This window comes from Piliocolobus tephrosceles, chromosome 11 (assembly GCF_002776525.5).
Source record: "Piliocolobus tephrosceles isolate RC106 chromosome 11, ASM277652v3, whole genome shotgun sequence".
In the NCBI taxonomy this organism is placed as follows: Eukaryota; Metazoa; Chordata; class Mammalia; order Primates; family Cercopithecidae; genus Piliocolobus; species Piliocolobus tephrosceles.
This window is the reverse complement of record NC_045444.1, coordinates 44,896,773-44,924,209: the sequence shown is the minus strand read 5'-3', so window position 1 is coordinate 44,924,209 and position 27,437 is coordinate 44,896,773. Positions and strand designations below refer to the sequence as shown.

Genomic DNA, 27,437 nt, shown 5'->3' with positions numbered 1-27,437 from the left:
CCAGTGAGGGTTAATGCACTCCGCCTGACCCGAAGGAAAAGAGGGCAGGGGAGGGCAGGAGAAAAGAATGCCCTGCTACGGGCAGTACCTTGCCTTCTGGCCAGTGAAATACAAAGATGGAGAAAAAAAAAAAAGACTTGGTATGAAATGGGAGCTCAAAAATCAACGTGAACAGATGGCACTTTTTAGGACTCAAATTGGACACAATTTATTCTAGTTGCAAAATCCTTAACAAGATGGCATTTGTGAATTAGATTCCCATGAAAGCACATATTTTCTGACGATCTGAATAATTTCACCTCAGCAACTTGCCTCCTGTCTTGAGAAGGCAAGTAGGTTTGTAATGGCAGACGTTCATTTTACGAACAACCTGACTGGCCGGGCACGGTGGCTCACGCCTGTAATCCCAGCACTCTGGGACGCCGAGGCGGGCAGATCACGAGGTCAAGAGATCAAGACCATTCTGGCCAACATGGTGAAACCCTGTCTCTACTAAAAGTACAAAAATTAGCTGGGCGTGATGGCACACGCCTGTAATCCCAGCTACTCGGGAGGCAGAGGCAGGAGAATTGCTTGAACCTGGGAGGCAGAGATTGCAGTGAGCAGAGATTGTGCCATTGTACTCTAGCCTGGGCAATAAAGCAAGACTCCATCTTAAAACAAACAATCAAAAAAAAAAAAAGGCCGGCGCGGTGGCTCATGCCTGTAATCCCAGCACTTTGGGAGGCCGAGGCCGGCAGATCACGAGGTCAAGAGATCGAGACCATTCTGGCCAACATGGTGCAACCCTGTCTCTACTAAAAGTACAAAAATTAGCTGGGCATGATGGCACACAGCTGTAATCCCAGCTATTCGGGAAGCTGAGGCAGGAGAATCACTTGAATCCGGGAGGCGGAGCTTGCAGTGAGCCGAGATCTCTCCACTGCACTCCAGCCTGGTGACAGAGCAAGACACGGTCTCAAAGTAAATTAAAAAAAAAAAAAAAAAAAAAACAAAACCTGACAACAATCTGAACGTATTGGAAACAGCAGCAAGAGAGAGTTTTTTGCACCATAAAATGGATGGTTTGCAGCAATCTTTTATATACTAAAGTTCTCTGGGAAAAGATTTGATTTGCAAAAACTCCACTGTCAACTTGCCAGGGACACAGTCATTCCACAAACAGGGCTATTCCTAAAATTTTATAGCAGATCTGTCACTCAAATTCACGGGATATGCTACCCAGGCTCAGGATGGCTTGGCTTACAGATCACAACAATGGGTCTGTATTCCCACCCACATTTGGTTTTGGACCCAATTTGGGGGCTTTAGAGAGAAGGGCAGCAGGGTCAGTGCACACAGAAGTAGCTTCCTGCTGGCAGACTATGACCTTTTCATGCATTACCCATGGATGTATGAAAACCATTCTGCAAGCCGGAATGAACTACCTCCGGAGAACAGCTTACACCAGGAGAACCCACTTTCTGCTGGCTGAGAGGGCACTGCGGGCAGGGCAGGGTGGCTGGGCTCTGCCTGTATACTTGTATTCACATGTGGAATTTACTTCCTATTATCCTGGCCTCTCCCATATTTTACAAAAATGAGTGGAAAATGAAAAAAATGAGTGTCAACATTAATTGAAAGCAGCAGGGTTCTCATAAATGTCATCTAATTGTGGCCAAGGTGAGAACTGTGAGATGTGATGAAGGTAGTGATGCTTGACCCTCAGCCCAGGCCCGATGGCCACACCCTGCTCAACTGTAAAGGCAGAGACCACCAGGAAAGAGTGTGCCTGACACATTGCACATTTCTCAGCTACTTTATCTCAATGGTAAAATGTAATGAGGGATTTTAGGATTTTTTTTTTTTTTAACTCTGGGAATGACTGCCCGCCCCACCTTTGTAACTGACTCTAAGTGGCTACACGGAGGCTGACCAGTCAGACTTGCTTTGCCGCCACTGGGAGCTCAGCTGTCATGCTGAGGGCCTCGGGGAAGCTGGCCCCCATGTCCTCTGGCTCAAAGCAGCAACCCCTCCCCAAAAGGCCAGGCAATGTGCCACCCCGCCCCACCTTCTAGAAATAGGACCAAGATTTACAGAAGCCAAATTTCGTAGCCTCGCTTTGTTCTTTGTTAGGCATTTCCTCCTGTCTCTGAGGGAGGGGAAGGCTTCTATTAGAAGAACATACTCTCCAAGAGCTATAAATTTTTCACCTCTACAAAGACCAGGCAGTTATCTAACCTAATCCTAAACAATTTAAAGGATAAAATGAAGGTAATCAAGATGGCTCTTCCAGAAAACTGTACTTGCACTGGGAGACAAACGTCCCAAGCCTTGGGGTCTGGGACAAGCCTCCAACACTGCCAAGCCTCAACTGAAGCTTCTGCAGGCTGGGGCACTGCTGTTCAGTGACCTCACGAATGGGAAGCCAGCACTGCCCAGGTACAGTCACAGGCCGTGTGACGATGTTTCAGTCAGCGACAGACTGTGCATACTACAACAGCACAGTGGTCTCATAATACATTTTTATACCTTCTCTATGTTTAGACACGCAAATATTTACCTTTGTGTTATAGCTGCCTACAGTATTCAGTACAGCAATATGCTGTACAGGCTTGGAGCCTGGGAGCAATAGGCTGTGCCATCCAGGCTTGTGTAAGTACACTGGCGGATGTTCACACAATGACCAAATTGCCTAAGGATGCATCTCTCAGAACTATCTCATGCACAAATTTAAAAAGTTGTGGTTTTGAACACCTTGCTTATTGTTTCCCATTTGCCAAAACTCTCCCAGGAGGGCCAGATCTCCCAACAGCCATGATGGGCCTGCAGAAGCAGCCTGGCTGGGGCCAGATACGGGGATTCTGTGTTATAAGACAACAGGCATCAACCAAGCATCATGGAAAAATGTGGCTCCCTCTGCTGACAGACATGACCCTGTTTTCACCGAGCTATCTATGGGAGGTGAAGACACGGCAGAATCCAAATCTGGGGAACCAGAACGCTCCTGACCATGTTACAAATTCTACTGTAAAAGCACTGTCAGCCTGTATGTGCATTTGAGATTAAACAGGAACCTCAAATTGCCAACTTCTTTTAAAAAATAAAATGTGTAACTGCACCTGTAAACAGGACTTTACACGTGTGACCAAAATTCCTTTCTTTTTTTTTTTTTTTTTGAGACGGAGTCTTGCTCTGTCGCCCAGGCTGGAGTGCAGTGGCGGGATCTCAGCTCACTGCAAGCTCCGCCTCCCGGGTTTAAGCCATTCTCCTGCCTCAGCCTCCAAAGTAGCTGGGACTACAGGCACCCGCCACCTCGCCTGGCTAGTTTTTTGTATTTTTTAGTAGAGACGGGGTTTCACCGTGTTAGCCAGGATGGTCTCGATCTGCTGACCTCGTGATCCACCCGTCTCGGCCTCCCAAAGTGCTGGGATTACAGGCTTGAGCCACCGCGCCCGGCCTCAAAATTCCTTTCTTTTCCATCCTTATGACTCCATCTTCCAAAGTAATTGCAAAGTTGAAGATTCCATCACTTACACATCCACTTAACCGACAAATGTATAGCATACATTAATAACACATTACAATAATAATATTAATCAACTTATCACAACCCTGACAATACATAGCATTTATTGAACACGCATCAACTGCTGAGAGCTGCACAAAATACCCCGGGTGGATTCTCATTTAATCTTGTTAAGAACCTTTTGAACCAGGTGTCACGATGATGCCCACGTTACTGAGGTGAAATAACTGAGTCACAGGAGTTACATCATCTGCCCCAAATCACAAAGGGAATCAGTGTCAGAGTCAGAAACCTAACCCGAGCAATGGAATGGACCTGAAGCCATGCTCTTGATCAAAACAGGAAGATGCTATTGGATTTAAATAACATACCATGCCATTTGTAAAGGGCTGCCTACACAATGCTCTTGGTCCTCCATATTCACAAATTTGGTGAACACAATCAACTTCTATGAGGCAAGCACTACTCACAGTTCTGTTACAGATGAGGAAAATAAGCCCCAGAGAAATTAAACAACTTACTTAAGGTCCCACAGCCAGTGGGAGTGTGGCTAAGTCTAAGGTTTTTGTTTTGTTTTGTTTTTTGAGACAAGTATCACTCTGTTGCCCAGGCTGGAGTGCAGTGGCATAATCTTGGCTCACTGCAACCTCTGCCTCCTGGGTTTAAGCAATTCCCTGACTCAGCCTCCTGAGTAGCTGGGATTACAGGCACCTGCCACCACGCCTGGCTAGTTTTTGTATTTTTAGTAGAGACTGGGTTTCACCATGTTGGCCAGGCTGGTCTTGAACTCCTGACCTCATATCCGCCTCGGTCTCCCTAAGTGCTGGGATTACAGGCATGAGCCACTGCACCCAGCCAGTCTGAGTTCTTAGCTCCTACACTGCTGCCTCCAGGAAGTCACCTTTAAAAATATCTAAAGCAACCAACAACCTTCTATGAGTGTTGTTTAGAATGAAAGTACCAGAAAGTGCTTCTCTTTTTCTGAGGAACTGCTGTGATTTCTCCCATGGACAATAAAAATAGTTTATAAGGAGTGTATTCCCCTCTAATTCTGGCCACATGGCATTCTACAGCCACAGTGGTAGCTCAATTTAGTATGCCATGGCACGAATGTTTGAGTGGTTCTTCATGTCCTATTCCTGACTTAGTGTTTTAAAGTTCTTATCTGCATCATTTCAAGTAAGCTTCTTCAAATCCTTTGAGGAATAATGTGTGTGCTATAAATAATGTAACCTCAATTTAAAAATAATTTCCTAAAAGATAAACAATATAAGCCATCTTTCATACAGACTTTGTTCTTCTAAGAATCCATGAGAAGACTGGACCTTTGGACAGCTGTCACTTCTAAAGTGTGCTGAGAATGTTCACATGTGGAAGGCTGGGTTACACACCAAGTTATTTAAAGCAGGCATAAAGTTCTGTCTCTCCTCTCGGTAAGGACTAAGCTTGTGCTGAGGACTTGGTTACGTGCCAGGACACCACGTAAGTTCTCAGTGTAAAAAGGGGGCATTTCCACAAAAGCATTTTACACTATCTCACATCTGGCCCCCAAAACACAGAAAGAATCCAAATATCATTTCAAGAATTTGAAAGAAACAAGGATGATTTTTCTGTGGGAGTGTAATCCTTCCCAAAATATGAATGAATACATTTTTCTGTTGAAGGCAGAAGTATTTTTTGTTAAACATTCAGGATTCACTCATTAGAAAAATGGACTCTACGTACAGCAAGAACAGCTTGAAGAAGATGGTTAAGGGGCCAATTCGTTCATGCTTGAGACGCCACCCCTGGGTTTCTACCTGCTCACTGCTGGCCTCGCAGCCTACCCTACAGGGTGGGGACATGCTGACCTGACCCCTCTGCCCTCTTTGCAGAGAGGAGTGGTCTCCAGAACCCACCCACATCAGGGGCAAAACCCAGGGATCTGTGAGACCAGGAGGACAGGGTGTGGACAAACCCAGCCCCCTCAGTTCTGATCCCCCATCTGCCTCTACTGTTTGGGGGACCCCTGTGCCCATCCTTTCCATCCAGAGCCCTGTTACCCCTTCCATGCTGGTAACCCCACTTTGTCCCTCCTTTATAAGGCACAGGGTCACCCCACCCCATCTTGCTCCTTTCAGGATCCTGGGTAGTCCCTCCCACGCACCCTTGAGGGTACTGCCTTACTCCCCATCATGTTGTTATGCCGAGGACAGTTCCGACTGACAGCAGCCTGGATTTCCATGCCCACTAACCTTACTGAACCTTCTTAGAACAAACACTTTCAGAGGAAGGAATGCCTTGATAAAAAATTTCCAAAACCAGTACTGGTGAGATGCTCAGGACCTCTGAAAAATCCAGTATCTTCAGTATTCGACAGCAAGTCACAGTTTTCCCTACAGGATCCTCCACGTGTGTTCCATGTAACACATATTCTCCACATGCCCCAACAAGCCATGGGCAAACACTTTCCTTCCAGTCTCTCACCTGAAATTCTGTCCTGAGATGTGCATGCATTACCTAATGAGGAGGATACTTCATGATTAAAGGTCACACATCATCAATGGCAGGGATGCATCCTGAGAAATGTATCATTAGGTGATTGTATGATCGTGCTAACACCACATGGTGGACTTACACGAACCTCGATGGTGTAGTCTACTACATACCTAGGCTACATAGTACAGCACCTTGCTCCTAAACTGCTAACCGGTACAGCCTCTTACTGTAGTGGATACTGTAGGCAGCTGTAACACAGTGGTACTTGTGTAACTAACCACAGAAAAAATAGCAACACAGAAAAAGTAAAGACACAGTATTTTTATGGGAACACCTTCTCACATGCAGTGTGTTGCTGACAGAAACATCATTATGTGGGGGATGACTATATATGTGACTGCAAAGCTCAATCCAGTAGGCCTGACATTTTACATTCTTATCAAATAACAGCCCCTCCTCTCTCCAAAATGCCTACGGTAAATTCAAATGAAGAATGGGTCATTTTTACACCAACAGTAATAAGGCATCCGGCTCCCTGTGTTCTGGGGCGGCTTTGGATGTGGGAAGCCCACTCTCCATGCCTGGGGCTCCCTGTGATGGAAGCCAAAAGAGCCACAGAAGGGGAAAGGAAAGCAGTCCCATGGAAACAAGAGGGAAACGAAAATCATCAAAGTGTCAAATACAACAGGACCCAGCTTCACAGCCCAATTTGGAAACAGGTGCGAGGATCCCGCCCCCAAGAGGGGCCTGGAAACACCCACCCCAGCTGCAGGGCACTGCCTAAGGGCTCAAGATCCAGAGGGAGCCAGGTTCTGTCCAAAATTCCATCCAGAATTAGTGAACAGTGAACTACGGTGAGCACACATGCTGAGTGGAACTGCTTCAATGCACTACACAAAGGGAGGCCTGCGATGCGGCTAAATAGTCCATTCAACTGACAGTGGAGAAAATCTGGCCCATCTTAGGAACAGAGGCAAATAGTTGCTTTGGCAATAAAAATTACTTACCTGACTAAACTCCTTTAGAAAGTATTCAACAATTAAAATAGTACTGATTTAACATAAAATAACACTTCACATGAAGTATTTCAGTCATACTTCTAACCAACTCTGATAGGGCATCCCCTTCCAGAAATTAGGGCAGGGCAGCCCTGGGGAGCCACCATGGTCCTGTGCACGAAGCATGGGGCTCTGGGTGTGCTGGTGACCTTCCTTCAAACAGAAGGACCTCTGAGGGGGTGACCATGACAGGGCAGGATGGCTGCCAGAGATCTGCATGAGGGCACAGCACACCCAGGCTGCAGAAAGGCAGATGTTATGGACACCGATGGGGCTATGCCCACTCTATGCTTGGCTAATAGCTGTGTTTCCAAAGATCCAACCCAGCAGCCCACCGAGGACTTGGCGAGAGGATGTGAGCCATCCTGGAGTCCAGCAAAGCATGGTCTGAGCTAGGACACCAAGAAATCAGGACACTGGGTCTTTATGAGTGACCAGGCCCCTTACTCCTCCCCCTCCAACCACAGGTATTTATCCCAAATTATTCTGCAGGTGAACATCTCCCTCCCTAAAAATATGAGTTTGTTTCATGTAAATCCACTTGTCCACTTGGTCAATACCTATGTGACAAGGACCGGGCTATACCTGCACTGTCCAATTTGGTGGCCACCTGTCACATATAATTTAGATAAATTAAGATGAGATTTTAAACTACTGTTCCTCAGTTGCACAAGTCACATTTCAAGTACTCAATAGCCACATGTGGCTAGTAGCTACCATGCAGGACAAAACAGATACCACTTCCATTACTACAGAAAGTTCTATTGGGTAGCACTAGAACCGACGGCTGCCATACACAAACGTGAGGACAAAAGACAGGGAAACTTCTGCCCTCACAAAGCCCATGACTGGCTGGGTGTGGTGGCTCATGCCTGTAATCCCAGCACTTTGGGAGGCTGAGTCAGGAGGACTGCTTGAGCCCAAGGATTTGAGACCAGCCTGGGCAACATGGTGAATCCCCATGTTTTGCGTCTCTACCAAAAATACAAAAATTAGCCAGGTGTGGTGGCTCATGCCTGTAGTCGTAGCTACTCAGGAGCCCAAGGTGGGAGGAGCACCTGAGCCTGGGGAGGCAGATGCTGCAGTGAACCGTGATTGCGCCACTGCACTCCAACATGGGTGACAGAGTGTGACCCTGTCTCAAAAAACAAACCCAAAAAAGCCCACAATTTGGGAAAAGCAGCCACCTGTCAAATAAGCCACATCAAATAAGCCTATCAAGGCCAGATGCGGTGGCTCACACCTATAATCCCAGCACTTTGGGAGGCGCCAAGTTGGGTGGATCACGAGGTAAGGAGATCAAGACCAGTCTGGCCAATATGGTGAAAACTCTACTAAAATTACAAAAATTAGCTCGGCATGGTGGTGCATGCCTGTAATCCCAGCTACTCGGGAGGCTGAGGCAGGAGAATCCCGTGAACCAGGGAGTTGGAGGTTGCAGTGAGCCGAGATCACACCACAGCACTCTAGCCTGGCAACAGAGCGAGACTCTGTCTCAAAAAAACAAAACAAAAACAAAAAAAAGTCCATCAAATATGATGTACTGATGGTACATCCTATGAAGGGACCTGCAGAGTGATCCAAGGGAGTGGAGAGGGGTAAGGCTCTGATACCAGACAGGCCCATCTGCCTACATGGCAAGTGCTGGAGCAGAAGGGCCTCTGTTCTCTTCTATTCAGAGCAAGGTTCTAACCAGAAGCCCACAAGCAGGCTCACACACTTAAGAGTGGCCTGGAACTTGCAAACACAGTCCTTCTGCCAATCCACAGCAGCATGAGGTCACCAGCTAAGCATCTCTGGTCACTTCGGCTTGGGCTGATTCACAGCAAACACTGACATGGAGATAGTAACTCAGTGTAGCCAGAACTTTTTGGGAGGAAGCATGGAATTGTCACAGCTGTGGAATGCCTGAAACAGACGCCACAAGCATCTGGTGGGTTCTCACCATGTTTCAGGCTGCCGAGAAACTACGGAACAGACACTGACCAAGTCTGAATATCACCGAGCCAAGGGCCTTGGCATCCTCAGGGTGGTGCTGTTAGGTGCAGGCATTCATCATCTGCTCTGAGCTTTCTTCTGATGAATGGATCATATTACTTATTCTCTGCTACAGTCTTTTGTTTGAAGCTGCGGAGGATGCATGGTGAGAGGGAGAGCTCAAGAGCTACTGAACTACAGCACTGAGTTCTGAATGGCTTGTCCCTAAACATTGGACAGACAAAAAGCAAATGATCCCAGATGCTGGTGAAAACAAAAACTTACACAAGTTAAGCCCTCTGCTCTCCAAAACCAGTAGAGACAGTCTGCAAGTTTTCTAAAGGCTGTGGGTTTACTGCAGTAAACCCCCAAACTAAATACTGTTCCCATTTTTTATGAATGTCTTAAAATTCTATTGTATATTTTCTTGTCTCCTTCAACCTAACACAGGAGCCACCTACTTCTGTGATGACATTTGTTGACTCAGGGTCACCAGCAGTCAGATGTGCAAGGCTCTGAGGGTGGAGGGCTGCTGCTGTGCCCAGTGCCACCACACTGAAGGCCTGAGTGAGGGGGACCTCCATGGGGCTGCTGTTCCCTGACTGGTGGCTGTCATTCTTCCTCACCAAGAACCCACCGCTTCTAATCAGCAACAGGTATGACAACCACATTTCCGCCATGTGGAACAGATTCACTGAATTGCAAGGCTCTCCTGGCAGAAAACTGGAAGAGGAATTTGTGCATGAATTTAGCTCCTGCGCCACTGGCTCTGGCAATGGCAGAGAAGAGATGGGCAGGTAGCTGTCCTCCTAACGGGGGTGTCCCTGCAGGAAAACCAAAGGCCGGCAGATGAGTCAAAACAGAAGAGGAAGCTCTGCCTTGTCACCTCATCAGCTAGCATTTTAAAGCCAAGCTGTTCACAGCCAAATCCATGCTGGACAGACTTCTGTAAACATATTTAAGGTTTCAAAAGAAATAATGAACTGCTATCCACACAAAGCTTCCAGTTTTTCTGCTACCTTCCCACATCCCAGATAGGTATTACTCTTGGGATCCTATCCTTATGCTGTGGCTAGGGACAGATAAGGTTCATCCTAGAGTGTTTTGGACCCAAAACACCATTGACTACACCCAGGAATGAGGACCAAATGAGAACAGGATGCAAAACCACTCCTTTCCCTTCTGTGGGTCCCCACAGCAACAAGCAACAATGCACACAGCAGTGCAGTCACACAGGCTGGGGAATCCCAGGGCCCATGGCTTGAAGTCGAGCCTTGGTGAGAACCAGGACTGCGAGCTCACCGATTCACTCGCAGGATCCTTACCAAGGCCTTCAGTTCTCTGTACGATGCCTCATCTGCCTTCATTCCTACATTTAGGGTTGGTAACAGACCCCACGTGGCCAAATCCCCAACACGGATGTCACATTCCAGAGCATGTAGTATACATTTGTGTAAAGACCCATATTTGCAGATGTTCTCTCAGCTGAAACCCCCTGCAAGATTTCAAGGTATTCCTCTGACAAATGCAGGCCTGGAAAGTAGGAGGGCTTGGGACAGTAGACGATAGTGGTTGTCTTTGAAGGAGCACAAGAGAAAGGTACCAGACAGAAAAATGCACAGAGAAGGCAAGGTGGATTTTGTTGAGATGCAGTCCACAGAGAGTCACTGTGGCTCTTTTAGCCTGAAAAATAGCACTTAGCTTGCTTCTTTTTGGTTTACATTTTAACAAGCGTCTCAAGTAAACTCTTGCCTGATGAAATTCACCCTGATGCCTGGTGAGGAAGAGTGTGAACTGCTTCCCAGGTTGCAAAGTGGTCTGAAGGTTATGCAGGAGGCTTTGGAAGGGAGGGGCCAAGTTGCTGTTTACCTTTTCATTAAGACCCAGGGACAACTACAAAGAGATGAATTCTGCCAACAGCTGAGAGCTTGGAAGTGGGTCTTTCCCCAGTGGAATCTCTGAGAAGAACACAGCCCCAGCCAGCCAATACCCAATTAGGAGCCTGGGAAGATCCTGAAGTAGAGAATCCAGCCAAACTGCCAAGAATTCTGATCTAGATAAAGACTGGTGGGAAGTCTGTTGTTTCTCATGTGTCTCTTTAGCCATCAACTGACGGGCAGATTCTCAAGGCAGGAGGATAATGCAATTCAGGACTGGTCATTGAGAGAACAGAGCTCACACAAAGCCTTCAAAAATCAGCCCTTCTCTGGAATTTTCTTCCAAATAAAAAAGTCATCTTGAATATTAAAGTAAGAAATTCTCACTTGAGCTAAATGTGTGATGTCATGGCTGCTAGACCTGATGTCCATCGTCTTCACGGGTACCTCCCACTGTGTGTCACTCTATGTCAGGCTTTCTAGACAGCTCTGCAGGGCGCTAGGAGTCACCTGAAATGACTTGGGATGCTTGTTAAGAAAATTACATCCTGGGCTTTCCCCCTAGTGAATGAGAATGTCTAAGCCCAAGTACCCCAAGAGGCTCTTATCACTAGGCAATGAAAGAACAGGGATTTAGACTTTCTGGCTGTCAGTAGTCATGCTCTTATCCACTCAGCAACACTCCTGCCCACCACATCATTTGGAATGTGATGGAAACTTTTCTTTCACCAAATGATAGAGCAGCCTATACTATTTAAAAGGGAAGGGGGAGGACTACATAAAGAATTAGGCAATATTTCAATCCACATACTTTTTACCCGTAGATATAATCCAACTCCGCTGGAATTCTGTACTTTCTCTGCACCTGGGAGCACACCCAGCTCCTTCTTTGGGCCCACAATGGGGATGGAACACACAGCTCTGAGGCTCTGAAGCAAAGGCCTGCACTCCTGCCAGGAGGTGAGGCTCTGTGGCTTTCTCCTAGAGTGAGCTATCTAATAAGCTCTCCACACCACCATTTGGCTTGTTAGGAAATAATTTAGGAGCATTTGGAAACAAATCTGTGCAAGAGAAATGGAAGTCACTATATACCAGGTACACAACAGAAACATAACCTGGAAATTCATTTTAAATACTCTTGCTGACGTCTATTTAAAAACAACTTGTAATTTAAAGTCTCAGATTTCTAACACTAGTCCAGTCAAGTAGAAAACTGGAAAGCAGCATTACTGATTTAGTCTCACAAGTAACAAACTGAAATCTTCACCAGGATGTGCTCAGCCCAAGCTTCTCACTGTAAAGATCAATGAAAATGACTTGATAGCCTGCATTTTTATGGTAACGTGAGTAAACCCCATGAGGCTGAGTTTTACCCTCATTCTCTACGGGGCAGGGCAGGCCACTGCCTTCTGTGCTGAGCTGCCTTTGATTCATGTGACAATGGGGATAAAAGTTCATGCCTAGCTCACTGTGCGCAGGTCACAGGAAGATCACGTTGGTGAGATGTGTGAGATTCGGCAAGCCAGAAAACACCTTACTTAGGTACTTCCACCTGACATTCATCTGATGCACAGTAACTGCTGGTCTAATTCAAAATAATCAGTTAATAGGATTGCTTTAAAAAATAAAATCTTATGCTTCCAGCAAAGTTTTGCTACTCATTTAGAAAGTTCAAGGAGCTCTAAACTTCAAATGCCTGTGATAAAATAAAAATAGGACTACATACATCATAGTCATTCTTAAGACAATTAGGCCAAAATAGGGCTAAAACATCAAGCAAGCTGCCCCAGACTACAAGCAGTGGCATTATAATTACCTGTTTCTCCCCACAATGTGTCGGTGCCATTGACTTCTACTTCATGTTCCTTCTCCATCCCCAGCAAGCACTGGACCACCTGTCAGAAGTGGCAAGGTGATTTAATGAGTTCTCATAGCAAGAGGTGCTTATTATATAGCCCATGTATCAAAGGAGAGAGTGTGTTGTTTTTTAACCATTATCTCACGCCGCACAAAGAGAGAAAAATATAATGAAAACTGTTTTCAAGCATAATTCATACGCTATTCACACTTTCAGTTAAAGAATAATTAAAAAAAAAAATCTCTGAATTTCAGCAACATGGTTCAGGATTACTAGGTACTCAGAATTCTAATGAATTCCAACATGACCCATATATGCCAGCCTCATCAACAAAGGACATGGCAGATCACACCAAGTGCAGTTTCTGCATAAATCACAAGATAGTGAATCAATTTTTCACAAGGAAGGAAAACAAGGCAATATACCTTTTTCAAAATTTTTACAAAGTATGGTTCAAATACATTTTCTACTGGTAGCATTATTCTTTTTCCCTTATGGGACTCCTCCTGTCAAAGGGTAGGTCAGGTCACAGGTATGGAGGCAGGAATCCTGGCTTGCAAGGAGACGAAGCATCTGTGCCCTGGACCTGAGCCGGCGTTCACCCCGAGCAACAGCAGCAAGCAATGGGAGAACACGACAAAGCCAGCTTCCAGTCTCCTAGCCCACACCCTTTGTGGTAGGCTGAATAATGGCCCCCAAAGGTGTCTACATCCCAATCCCCAAAGCCTGCGAATGTGACCTTACAGGGCAAGGAATTGCAGATGTGATTATGAACCCTGAAATGGGGCGATTATCTCAAACCATCAAGGTCTATATCTGATACACACCTGATCTAATAAATCACAACCATCCTCTTAAGAGAGACAGGAGGAGTCCAGGTCAGAGGACAGAGGAAATGAGACAACAGAGGCTAAGATGAAAGTAAGGCACTCTGGAGATGGAGGAAGGGTACACGAGCTAAAAAATACAGATGGCTTCAAGAAGTGAGAAAAAGCAAGGAGACAGGTTCTCCCCTACAGACTTCAGAAGGAAGGCTGGCCTCCCAATAGTGTGATTTTAGACTTCTGACCTCCAGAACTCTAAGAGTAAGTGTGTGCTACTTTAAGCCACTAAGTTTGCATTCATTTGTGATAACGGCATTAGGAAACTAACAAACCATCCAAGTCTTGTGGTGAACAGACCCTGCTTTTTTCACTCTACTGGCTGTGCTGAGGTGGTGTTCGCTCAGCATTTCCTCCCAACAAGCTTTAAAACAAGGGGGTTTGCATGGGTTAAGACAAAGGTCATTCCTAGGCATTTATGGTCCTTCCAATGATGACTTTTCACACTTAAAAAAAGGAAAACATCTATATTTTCACATGTGTGTTTAACAGTATGTCTGTGTGTGTATATATATATATGTGTGTGTGTGTGTTTAATGTTTTAAATGCCAGAAATTAGCCAGCCACTATTTCATGCTTGTGTGTGTGTCTGCCCATGAGTTTTGAATGCCAAAGTCAGCCAGCCAGCTTTGCACTCAAATTTACTAAAGTCATTTTGGAAAAAGAATCTTACCAAATACTGGCACCTCTAATTGCCTGAAGATAATTCAGAATGAGAAATACACAGGAGGGCACGAGCAAAACGTTATTAAATTCACAGATAAAGAAAGCCAAGACACACAGGTCAGGAGGTTGACAATTAAATCTTCAAACTGAGGAATACCAACATCTGTCAGAAATAAATGCTCTATTTAACTACTGCATGGAGTTTTCATTCAGTGGAGGAGCTGTAAATGACAAGCATTCTTGCATGCTATCAAAGCATTAAAGTTCTATTTTTAAAAATCCTTCAAATACTCAGGAACGATTTTAGAATCAGGATTCTATGTGATTATTTTTAAATGAACACAAGGACAGAAGAATGAATCAAAGGGGAAAAAATGTAAAACAGCAGGTCTAGAGGGCAGAGCAGGGAAGGAGGAGAGACGTAAGCAAGAGCTGAGAGTTAATGTCATCAAAAGGCTTCCCACAGAAGAACAAGCCTGCCTGTCCCCATCACGTGTGCACAGGAGTGTGCACTGTCACTTGTGGGAAGGATGCAATGCCCGTAGAAGACCTTCTACTGCAGGTGGTCAATGCCAACTGCTAGTTCTTGGAATCCTCATTCTTTCAGTCCTTCGGTGTGTCAATTGACTTGCTGAGCTACAGCTTCTAGTTTCCCAGTGGGGACACCCCTGCCCCACTCACCAAGCTGTGGCCCATGCTGGCGGCCGCGGTCAGTGCCTGCTGCAGGGCGTGGTTCTTCCTCAGGGCACCTGGCTGGGGAGGACCCGGCGACCACTCACAGGTCAGCAGGTACTGGAGAATGTCACCATGGCCCCGTAGGGCACTGTGGACAAGCGCACACTGGCCCTTCTTATCCAAGTGGTCCACCTGGGGGCAGGAGTGGGGGAAGGTTATGGCTGAGCACTACTTTCCCTCTGAGCATGCGGATGCACCATAAGCTGTTATAAGTGTAAAGCACAGCTGGGATCTGTAAATGGAGGTGCAGTGATGTGCAGCAGTAACGTACCCACCCCAAAGGCTTAGCTACACATTGCCCTTCTCCATGAACTGAAGTTTATGTATGTCCCAAATGTTGGATTTGAGAGAAAAAAAATAAAGCTCCCATAGCTGTTATAAGCCTAACTGTGTGCAAACCCCACTCCCTGTAAGCATACATGGGGTTCACATTCCAACTTGTCTTTCTGGAGAACATGGAACCTTAGTCTGGATTACTTCCAGACCGTAATGAATGTACCATTCCAAGCCTCAGGTTCCCTTTGCAAGACTCGGTCACAAAACTCCCTCCTTAATCCCATGTCCCTGCAGCAAACTACACAAAGCTCCTAACTCTCTTGTGAGTATGTATGGAGACACACACTAAACCCTCGGACAAAGCCCTGTACTTCCCGACTTTGGTAGCTTGGGTGGGGCATTCTAAGTCTGCTGTGACAAGCTATAATTTGGGGGAGTAAAGCCGCTCTCTGGTCACGAAGCCAGGAGATCCAAAGAAAGAGAGGGATGTGGAAAATCAGCTGAGTGTGGAAGGGCAGGAAAAGAATCCAAGTGGCATCTGATTGGGAAGGAGGCCTTATGCAGGTCGGTGGCCTGGGCATGCTGGCAAGTAAAGCGGGGGTGGCCACAAAGTCAGGGCAGGCCAGCTAGGCAGAAAAAGTGAGTGAGTGCCACACACCTCCTCAAGGCCCAAAAGCAGTGGCAGCCCTTCATACCCTGTCTAAACCCCAGAGTACTGGGCCTGGGAGTGGAGCCCAGGGCCTAGCCTTGCATGCCTGCCAAATTTGGCGACACCCTGTACCCTCATTCAGAGGCTTTGCCAGAACCCCCCAAAATAGCACTCAGCTTCCTACTCCAGAGCTTTCAGCTGTGATGGGGGGAGGCCTGCTGGCCTCAGAATAAAGTGTAAAGCACAGCTGGGATCCGTAAATGGAGGTGCAGTGTTGTGCAGCAGTAACGTACCCACCCCAAAGGCTTAGCCACACATTTCCCTTCTCCATGAACTGAAGTTTATGTATGTCCCAAATGTTGGATTGGAGAGAAAAGAATAAAGCTCCCATAGCTGTTATAAGCCTAATTTTTTTGAACTTTAAATATCCTAATTAAAAGATAAAAGATAATTAGCAGTTTATCTCTATTGTTATTCAAAAGACGCATTTCCCAAAAAATTGCTTCCAGTCAATCTAGCATTTACTGTGAGCTCGGTATTATTCTCATTCACCCTATTAAAGCTGACAGCTCCTGGCCAGATGTGGTGGCTCACATCTATAATCTCAACAGTTTGGGAGGCCAAGGCAGGCAGATCATGTGAGGTCAGGAGTTTGAGACCAGCCTGGCCAACACGGTGAACCCCATCTGTACTAAAAATACAAAAATTAACCAGGCATGGTGGTGCGTGCCTGTAGTCTCCGCTACTTGGAGGATGAAGCAGGAGAATCACTTAAACCTGGGAGGTGGAGGTTGTAGTGAGCTGAGCTCATGCCACTGCACTCCAGACTGAGCGACAGAGTGAGACTCTGTCAAAACAAAAAAGAAAGCTGACGGCTTTCTTGTCTCTGAAACTATAGCATACACAGAAAGGGTCGGGCTCCCAGGATTGGTCACTTTGTAAATGTGCCTGACTGGGGCAGCCTCAGAGAGGTGTGTTTGCTCATACACAGCAACTCTGCTTCATACTTGTATGAATACATACAACTTGTATAGTAATTGATTGATTTTGTAGAGTAACTTGTATAGTAATACATAACTTGTATAGTAATACATACTTATTTCATATATGACTGAATGCTTACTCGACAGCCCTGTGGTAGGGACTGCTGTTATGCCCATTTTACAGATAAGAAGCCTAAGTCATACATAGGCTCAATAACTTGCCCAATACCCTAGAGCTGGCAAGTGAACAGATGAAGATTCCAGGCAATCTAGTTCCTGCAGCTCAGGCACGTGGCTTCTTCATGAGTTCATGGAATTCATCTTACTGTTTTAAAAGGACATACAATGGGATAAGAAGAGAGGGGAAAAAAGCAAACATTTAAAATATTTTAAACCAATCTTGGTGCTTTCTAGGTCAATACTTGCAGGTTTTTAAAGGCTGGCCCTCCTCATGTGGCTAGGAGCCAGGGTCTCCCTGGAATTCTGCCTTCCCCTAGACAACATGAAACAGAGTTGCTGTGTATGAGCAAACACACCTCTCTGAGGCTGCCCCAGTCAGGCACTTTGGAGCCCGACCCTTTCTGTGTATGCTATAGTTTCAGAGACAAGAGAGTCTGGCCTAGCAGATAATAATTCTAGCAATGAGATGAAGCCATTTCCCTGCCCCAGCCCCAAAAGAGCAGGCTGCCGCTTACCCTCGCTCCCTTCTTGGTCAGCAGACACACCAGCTTCATGTGGCCGGCAGCTGCTGCGTAACAGAGGGCAGTCATGCCGTTCTCCGATGTTCCATCCAGGCAGGCACCAAATTCCAGGAGCAGGGTGACAACTTCCTCATGGCCAAGGTGAGACTGGACGCACAGGATTGGGGCATTATTTAACACTTCTGTCCTGTAGTTCACGTTGGCCCCTCCCAAAATCAGGAGACGGCTCACCTGTTGGACAAGGCCCCCCAACAAGATTGTCACATATCTGTCATCTAAACATTATGGAAATGGGCAGTATCCTCAATTTTTGGTATCATTTTAATCTAGTGGTTCTCAAACTTGAATGTGCACCAGTATCACTTGGGAATACATTAACAATGCACATTCTCATTGGTGGGAATGTAAAATAGTGTAGCTTACTGGGCAACAGTAAGATGGTTCCTCAAAGATTAAAAATAGAACTACTGCCCCAGGCACGTGGCTGTAACCCCAGCTGCTCAGGAAGCTGAGGTGGGAGGATTGCTTGGGGCCAGGAGTTTGAGGCTATAGTGCACTATGATCATGCCTGTGAACAGCCTGCTGCCCTCTAGCCTGGGCAACACAGCAAGGCCCTGATCTGAAAATTAAAAAAAAAAATTTAATTAAAAATTCAGTAGAGGATAGGCGCGGTAGCTCACGCCTGTAATTCCAGCACTTTGGGAGACCAAGGTGGGCAGATCACGAGGTCAAGAGATAGAGACCATCTGGCCAACATGGTGAAACCCCATCTATACTAAAAATACAAAAATTAGCTAGGCATAGTGGTGCACGCCTGCAATCTCAGCTACTTGGGAGGCTGAGGCAGGAGAATCGCTTGAACCTGGGAGGTGGAGGTTGCAGTAAGCTGAGATTGCACCACTGCACTCCAGCCTGGCGACAGAGTGAGACTCAGTCTCAAAAACAAAAACAACAACAACAAAAAATAACAACAGAATGGCCATGTGATCAGCCATCCCACTTCTGAGTATATATCCAAAAGAAGTGAAAGCAGGATTTCAAAGACATATTTGCACACTCATGTTAATTGCAGCATCATTCACAACAGCCAAGAGGTAGATGCACCCTCAATGTTCATCAGTGGATGAAGAAAATGTGGTACATATACATACAATGGATTATTACTCAGTCTTAAAAAGGGAGAAAATCCTGCCATATGTGACAACATGGGTAAACCTTGGGGAAGTGAAATAAGTGAAACAAGCCAGACGCAAAAGAACAAATACTGTGTGATACCACTTATGAGATATATACAGTAGTCAAATTCATAGACAGTAGAATGAAGGTTTCTGGGCCTGGGCACAGGGGGAAATGAGTTGTTGCTTAAGGGATACAGAGTTTTAATTTTGCAATATGACAAGTACTGGAGATCTATCACACAACAATGTGAGTATTGTTAACACTACTGAATTGCACACTTAAAAATGGTTAAGATTGTAAATTTCCTTTTATGTGTTTCTTAACCACAATTAAAAATAAAAACTAAACGAATGGCCAGGCACGGTGGCTCACGCCTGTAATCCCAGCACTCTGAGAGGCTGAGGCGGGTGGATCACCTGCAGTTAGGAGGTCGAGACCAGCTTGGACAACATGGTGAAACCCCATCTCTACTAAAAATACAAAATTTAGCTGGCGTGGTGGCGCACGCCTGTAATCCCAGATATTCAGGAGACTGACGCAGGAGAATCACTTGAACGCAGGAGGCGGAGGCTGCAGTGAGCCGAGATCACATCACTGCACTCCAGCCTGGGGGACAGAGCAAGACTCCGTCTCAAAAACAAAACAAAACAAAAACAAAAACAAAAACAAAAACAAAAAAAAACCTAAACAACTGCAATTTATTGGGCCCCACCCTGATTTCTGATTCATTATATCTGGGTGGTACATTTTTAACGAGTTCCCCGTTGATATTGACACTCTTGGTTTGGGGAACCACAATTTGAAAAATCACTGTTTAACCTCAACAAAACCAGGAAATTCATTTTCCTGGCAATGAAGTAATAATTGTGGCTGGGTACAGGGGCTCACAACTGTAATGCCAGTATTTTAGGAGGCTGAGGAGGGAGGACTGCTTGAGCTCAGGAGTTTGAAACCAACCTGGGCAACATGGCAAGACCCTATCTTTATAAAAAATTTTTTAAAAAAGAAAAAAATAGTCATGGTGTTAATAGTGAGATAAGGCCAAAAGTAAATACAAATACTTTATGGGGATGTGTTCCTAAAAGAAACAGAAAATATGGAAATGTTCACACGTGCCAGGAGTGTCAGCAGCATAACACTGCTAGAAAATAATGTGCTGCTTCCACTAATTACATATTCCCCAGTTAGTAATCTCCTTGGATCTAGGTATTGGGAAAAGCTTTTCATCTCCAGGTTTTAAAATAAAATCACTGAACATATGCAAATTTTAGGTATATTAATATTTTTTCTTTCAGATCTCCAGATCATTAGATAAAAATGATGCTCCTTTAACAGCTGTTAAGATGTCCAGTGTGTTTCTTTCAAAGGCTCACTTCAATGGTCCTGACCCACAATCACCGCCCCTGCCAAAGCCTGGCAGGTCCTCCACCTGCCCACTAAATGTGAAAACCACACAGACTGTCATTTATTGACTAGAGACACATGGATCATTAAAAGATACAGAGAGACGACAAGGCATAAAAAATTCAGGATATTTCAGTGATACGTGTCCACAAGAGTAGCTGACAAACAGAATATTTACAAACAGATGGGTCTGGAAAATTACACTACCAGGTGGTAAAACCATAACTCACAATGGCATAGCGACAGGCTAGAACCCCAGGTGTCAAATTTGAAGATGTCTTGGCTACTGAAGCTTGAACCCCTATGTGATTCAGGTCTCCAGCTTCCTCTCTGATCTTCTCTGCAGAATCCTTCCCTCACTGCAGCCACCTTGGACTCAACATGTGCTGTGACAATGCCAAGCAGGGCCAGCCTCATGGCCTCTACCCCTTTTAGTTCCCTAACTGGAATGCCCGTTCCATACATATAGATGCCACAGGATCACTTCCTGCGGGGTTCTGCTCCAGTGCCAGGACATGGGGGAGAGAGTACCCTGCCTCCATGTACACACCTGTGCATGCACCCGGGCCCTTTCTATCCCTCAGCATGCTCTGTTTTCCTGCTTAGTCCACTGCACCAGACTCTGGTTCTACAATACAGAAGTTCACAGAGAAGAAAAGCAAACAGAGCCCCTCCATGGACGGGGATGGCCCACACATCAGGTTCTTCACACTGCTGGGACTGCCACCTACATTTAAGGAAGAACAGGCCATTTGCAAGTGACAAGGAGGCCCTGAGGAGCCAGCCGACCACCTGACCACCACCCCGCTGTTTACCCCATCAGGGAGACCACTGTCTAGCCAGATCCAGGTGAGCACCAACCCAGCCTCTAGGGTCTCATTGTCAACTTGTACTCGTGGAGGAACGGACGAGAGATCAGAAAGGGTGTCATGTCCTAACACTGCTGTTTCATGGGCAACTTCAGGCAAATGACCTAATTAATCCCCACCGAGACTTCTCTACAGATTTATATAGGCTTGCTTTTAAAAATGCCACCAGACTCCGATCTAATTCAAAAGCATTTTAAGATTGCATTACACTACAACATTAATAAAAGCGTGGCCAGGCGTGGTGGCTCATGCCTGCAATCCCAGCACTTTTGGAGGCCGAGGTGTGTGGATCACCTGAGGTCAGGAGTTTGAGACCAGCCTGGCCAATATGGTGAAACCAAGTCTCTAAAATACAAAAATTAGCTGGTTGTGGTGGCATGCGCCTGTAATCCCGGCTACTCAGGAGGCTGAGGCAGGAGAATCACTTGAACCCAGGAGGCTCAAGTGTTTTTAAAATCCCTCTGAATAACTGTTAGTGTGGACAGAATCAGATTATGCTGAGGAAATACGTGAGGATTTTATTAAGGCCAATGAAACCAGTCCTCAGCAAGAGGAACACAGAAGATACACATGTCTGGACAATACGTGCAACGCCGCAAGGGGCACACCAGACTCTGATAGCCACAGCACGGGCAGGATCATTTGTAAATTCCCTGGATGATTTTGCCAGACAGTTACATTCTCTCCTCCCCCATCAACTCCATACCTTCTTGAGATCCATGAGCCTAAAAGATAAAGGATTAAGTGGTGTGAGTTCTCAACCAGCCCCTAAACTAACCTACTGTGTGATTTTCAGAAAATTCCTCAACTTCTCTGTGCTTTAGGTGCCACCTAAGAAAACAGCAGCATGCCATCCTATTCTAACAGGTACACTTTTGCTAATAATGGTGGAAGGTATACTTGGAGTGCCATGATGAATCCCTTACAAGAGTTTACCTGGAAGGCATGTGCTCAGGGCAGAGGTTTCCTAAAGATGTCATCAATTCACACGTCATCTGCTTCTGGGAAAAACATTTTCCTTTGTTGGTGTAAGGCTGTAGTTGTTTTTACCACTTAACCCTCCATCATCTTCCCCCAAACCATGGTTCTTAACCTTGATGCATGCTGAAACCACCTGGGATCTTCAACATTTCCAATACCGTGGCCCCACTCTTGGAGATTCTGACTTAACTGGGGCTGGGGCTGTGGTACCCAGAGCTCCCAGGTGATTTTAGCTGGCATCCAGGGCTGTAAACACATCAAGCGATAAAGGCGCCTGCAGAGAAAGGGCTTGCTGAGTGTCAGGAACCCTTCCAGCTGTGTGATTTTGGAACGTTATCAACTGCCCTCAGTTTTCTCATCTAAAAAAACGAGGATAAAAGTTTCACTTCACTTGGAAGTTATAAAGATTAAAAATCAATGTGTAAAAAAGTATGTATATACATGTGCATCAGGCATTTAGCACAGCACTCAGCATTTATTTACATGCTAAATAAACATTAATCGATGTTATAATCAACCTTTCATGGAGTCTTCAGAAACAAGAACTCAGTCCCTGACCTCTGGAAGGCATAGGAGGGAGCTCTGCCCTCCTGTCCACATCACCCTGCATGCCCACCCTGGGTTGTTCAGCAGCACAGAGCAGCAGGGACACCTCATGCCAAGTTGAGGGCAGAGGTAAGTCACCTGCAACCATCACATCCTCAAGATAGGCAGCTCCTGTTAACAAGCACCAACTGACACATCCAGAAGTTCCCAGGTGCCCAGAGCAGAACCAGTTTCCAGAGATGAGGCAAAGCACCAACAAGAATTCATGTAAACATAATAAATGCCAAGTATGTTCCCAGTAACTTTAACATCTCAGTAAGGTTTCTCATCACTTGAGACAAAGTCTCTTTTGTGTCTCCACTTTATAGGTGAGAAAGCCAGGGCTCAGAGGGAGTAAGGCAGAGATGAGTGCTAAGCACAAAGCTAATGATGGTCACAGAGCAGTCAGGTGGCAGAGGCAGCAGTCCTGGCTGAGACTGCACTGTGCTGAAGGAGCCTGTTTAAATAACTAATCCTATAGATTTTCCCCCAACAATATGGACATTTTCCGATCATGATCACAGAGGCTCTCCTTGGACAGCACTCAGAAGTGGTGGTATCTCTCAACTTCTGGATTTAATGAAAACAGGAAGGGAGCTGGGGGTATGCAAGGCAATACTATCATGAAGACGAGAAGAGGTCTGGCCAGGGTGGTCATGGGGCTGCATCAGCATTCCCACTAAGTACACTGGAAGCTCACACAAGCACAGTTGTTTTTAAATGTGTCCTTCCCGACTATGATGCAGGATATGACTGGATCTCCCGGGCAAAGGAAGTTGGGCCAAAGGCCACGAAAGGCCACGCCTAGCTCCTGTTCTCCTCTCCTTTCTGTTGTCAGCTGAGAAAAGAATTGCAACCTAAATCCTCCTGAGGCCACAGCCTGCGGCTGGCCACCAGTCCTATGAGATGGTGCAACAAAACCACTGGCTGGATGGGACCTCAGTGGGCCAGTGGGGCCCAGGCTGGCTCATCCTGGCCGGCCACAGGAGATGACACGGTTAGAGACTGCTGGCATGCCACTGCAACTAAAATCCATCTACCAAGTAATCATCCCAGAGCAAGTCACTTTAATCTACCAACGTGGCAAACTGCAATTATTGTTCAAAATGACATTCATTCTTGTACAACAACATTTAAGACACTCTAAAAAAAGTTCCTTAATTGCATGCATAATTTAAAATTACTGTAATTTGTTCAGGATCCTGTGAAAACCTTTCCCCCCACCTTGAAAGATACAAGAAACGGAAGGATAATGAAAAGACTTAAGATTCTATAACCACATTATAGAAATAATTTGGGGGATGGTGTAGATGTGACACTGGAGTTTTACAAAATGAAGTAAAAATGATTAACTCTTAAAATCACACATACATTAAAGAGGAAAGTTTATAATCCCAGGAGGGCCATGCTCATTATATTATTATGCTGTACCTTTAAATTTACTGTCTTAAAAACCTGTACTCAATAGATGTTTCCCATTTACTTATCTCCGTATTAAAATAAATTCTATGCCCAGAAATTCATTAAAGTATGAAAACAGATATTGCCATTTTTATTCTTGTCTTTCTTCCTTATGATTATAGAATTTCATTAGTTATGGAGAAGCAAAAAGATATACTCTTAGCTGAAATGAAAGATAAAACAATGTGAGTGATTCGGGAGGAAGACCTGGCTCATTAAACTGCCCCAGAGCTTCCACAGGCAGCCGGGCACATCAGGGCCTGCAGTTGAAAGGCCTGGACGCTAACCGTCTTTGTGGCCTTAATAGGCCACGTGGCCTCTGTGTGCTTCAGATTCCCAGGCTACATGAAATCAGGAAGAAAAATCTACCTTAAAAAGTTGAGTGGAACATCATGACATGACAGCCACTGACCAAGAAGTGAAGAAGCTCTTGGCTCCACAGAAGGCCATGCTGACATCCTTTCCATAGGCAGAAATATGTGTACATGAAACCTTGATGATTGTTTTTCTGTGTACTTATCTCTATGCATCACGCATCAAGGCTTAATTTCCCATGAACTCTAAAGAGATGGTCCAGATTAGTAACCTAGGACACTTAAAAAACCCATTTTCCCTAGAAATCTCTCTGATCTTTGATTTCTTTTGTAAATTGCTTCCTTATCACATCTGCTGTGAAACAGTCACCACATGTGCCCAGAGCAGCCCTGACCACCCACATCTTTCTGCCAAAGAAAAGCTAAACTTCTGGGAGAATGAGTAATAGAGTGCCCAAGCCTGTGTGATCAGAGAAGCACATCATTAGATGCTCCTCTGCATCCTCTCACCACCACCCAGGGCAGAGGGAAGCAGGGCTGTTGGAGGAACAGCCAGCAGCCGGCCAGGCCTGGGTCTCCAGCTCTCTGTGCAGATGGTTGCTCACCTTCACGTTGGGAGTATAAAGATTCCTGAGAGAGGCCAGGGCGGCGGACAGTCCCTCGGTGCTATAGCCGATCCACAGGGCTTGGAGATGGCTTGAAGAAATTCCCGTCTTCTTACTGAGGCCCTGGAAATAATCAGAGACAGACCTGCCTGAGCATCTTGTTCCCACCTGCAGGGTCACTCTGAAAGTGGGTCTGCCGCAGAGGGTGCAGATACCCGCAGAAGGCACAGGGTCTCACCCAAAGAACGCCTGGACACGCGAGCTTTCACTACCTGAAACCAAGGGTCAAGGAACCAGCCTGTCTTCACTAGGTTAACTGTGTGCCTGGGGAGAAAGATGGCAGATGAGAGTTTCTCTTTTTTTGAGTCAGAGTCTTGCTGTGTCGCCCAGGCTGGAAGTGCAGCGGTGCAATCTCAGCTCACTTCAACCGCCACCTCTCAGGCTCAAGTGATTCTCATACCTCAGCCTCTCAAGTACCTGGGATTACAGATACATGTCACCACTCCCAGCTAATTTTTGTATTTTTAGTAGAGACAAGGTTTTGCCATGTTGGAAGTAAATTAGAGGAAGAATAAATGACAGAATTAGAATATCACCATCTGAGCCCCGCAAGGTGATGCGTGCCTGTAGTTCCAGTTACTTGGGAGGCTGAGGTGAGAGGATTGCTTGAGCCCAGTGAGCTATGATCGCACCATTGCTCTCCAGCCTGGGCAAACAGAGTGAAATTTCATTTCAAAAAAATAAAAATAAAAAAATAAAAAAATCACCAGGTGTAACCACGAATGAATAAGTCCAGGCAGTGACCAGAAATGACTGATGGCACCACAAAATGAGAAGCAAACACAAATGCTGTGCCTCCTGATATAAGAAACTTACAACTGGATCATCCTAAAAAATGATCAATGTGATTAAGCCTGTGAAAACCCAGGGGAAGAGGAACATGTTAAACTGCATCATGAAAAACAAGCACACAGTTAGAAAGTCCAGGTGGTAGAAAATCACACAGGTCAAGGAACTCGGGTTCTCGGACAAATCAGTAACAAGGAAACAAAAAGTAATGAACAAAGTGGAGCCTTTAGATAAAAAGAAACTTATCAGAGATTTAAAGGTGGGAAGAACTAAAACTTAACCCTAGCACTCAGATATACACTTGAGCAATCAACTGTAGCAAGATGCAAGGAAATGCCCAGGCTGAGTCAGAACAGCGGTTACTTTTGGAGAGGGGAGGCAGGAGAAGGTTGCATTTGGGCTGAGGTGCGTGGAGTGTTTCTTGGATGGCTGACAGAGCTCTCTAAAATCTCCAAAGCAAAACCTCAAAATGACAACAAAGAAACGCTTCCCCAAGCTGGTGTGCATCTCACCTTGAAAATGTGTGCCTTCAGGATGTGGTGGCCGAGCTCCATGGTCTGCTGGCGGTTCAACTTGCCCTCCTGACGCGAGAACATGAATGCCAGGAGTGCGTGCCCATTCCTAGGGGAAGGAATACAAAGGCTCATAGCTGAAGAGCCCATTCCACCACACTGCAGACCCACTCTCACTTCACCACCCATTGCCTTAGTCATTGATGTATGTCCGTCACAAAGATGTAAACTCTGGGAGGCTAAGGGTCTCGTCTGAGTCATAATGCCTAGCAAAGTGCCCAGCACTTGGTGAACACTCAAATGTGTTTCTGGGATGCATGCATGAATAGACACAGAGCACAGAAACATCCCTGGGCCTGGCCTTCAGGTCCCCTCAGGATCACCACCACTGGGGGTAGACAAAGGACAAGGCCTCACAGTGGGAAGGAGAGAAAAGCCAGGCCATGCTAGGTGACAGCTCATGATCAGGAAAGCAGAGAATTCTACGCTTGGATGGCACACAAGTTCTTGTGGTGAGAAGAAGGCTAAGGCCTCTAAGTGGGTTTGCAGTGGCTGGCACATGGTTGACGTCCAACCAATAGCGCCCATTTCCCTTTTGTGAAGGTACCATCCTGCCCATTTCCCTTTTGTGAAAGGGCCATCCTGCCCATTTGCCCTCTATGTCCATAAGATTCACTGTCTTCCTGTGGACCCCATGCCCTTGTCTGAGTCAATTAATTTCTAAATGACACACAGAATTGCTTATTCCAATAGCAGTGACTTCTATGCAATGTAAATTACTTTCATTTCTATCATCTTGTCAACTTTGAGCAGTTTGGTTGGGGAAAGGCAGGTAGTTGTAGAGGGAAGAAAAGATAAACATTACATATGTTTTAAAATGCATCCTCCTAGTAGTTGCTAATCTAGATGATTAAAGGCACACATTATTTAAAGTGCATTTGTCTATCCAGACACATGCCTGCTTCTCAAATAGGTTATAAACCATGTTAGAGATGAGGAAATCAAGGCAGGTGGAGGCCAAGGAATCAGTT

General features: G+C 45.7%; 1 protein-coding gene across 2 annotated transcripts in view; it reads right to left on the bottom strand.

Annotated features, from left to right (window-relative positions):
* The window catches only part of TANC1 (tetratricopeptide repeat, ankyrin repeat and coiled-coil containing 1), a 135,049-nt gene that overhangs the window by 21,450 nt on the left and 86,162 nt on the right, over nucleotides 1–27,437 (bottom strand). For both annotated transcript variants that reach the window (XM_023217397.2, XM_023217398.2), the window contains exons 12-16: nucleotides 26,407–26,515; nucleotides 25,046–25,168; nucleotides 17,642–17,878; nucleotides 14,985–15,170; nucleotides 12,715–12,793 (exon numbers count right to left, since the gene is read on the bottom strand). In XM_023217397.2, the coding sequence (XP_023073165.2) occupies nucleotides 12,715–12,793; nucleotides 14,985–15,170; nucleotides 17,642–17,878; nucleotides 25,046–25,168; nucleotides 26,407–26,515 (734 nt within the window). The remainder of the gene's footprint in view (nucleotides 1–12,714; nucleotides 12,794–14,984; nucleotides 15,171–17,641; nucleotides 17,879–25,045; nucleotides 25,169–26,406; nucleotides 26,516–27,437) is intronic.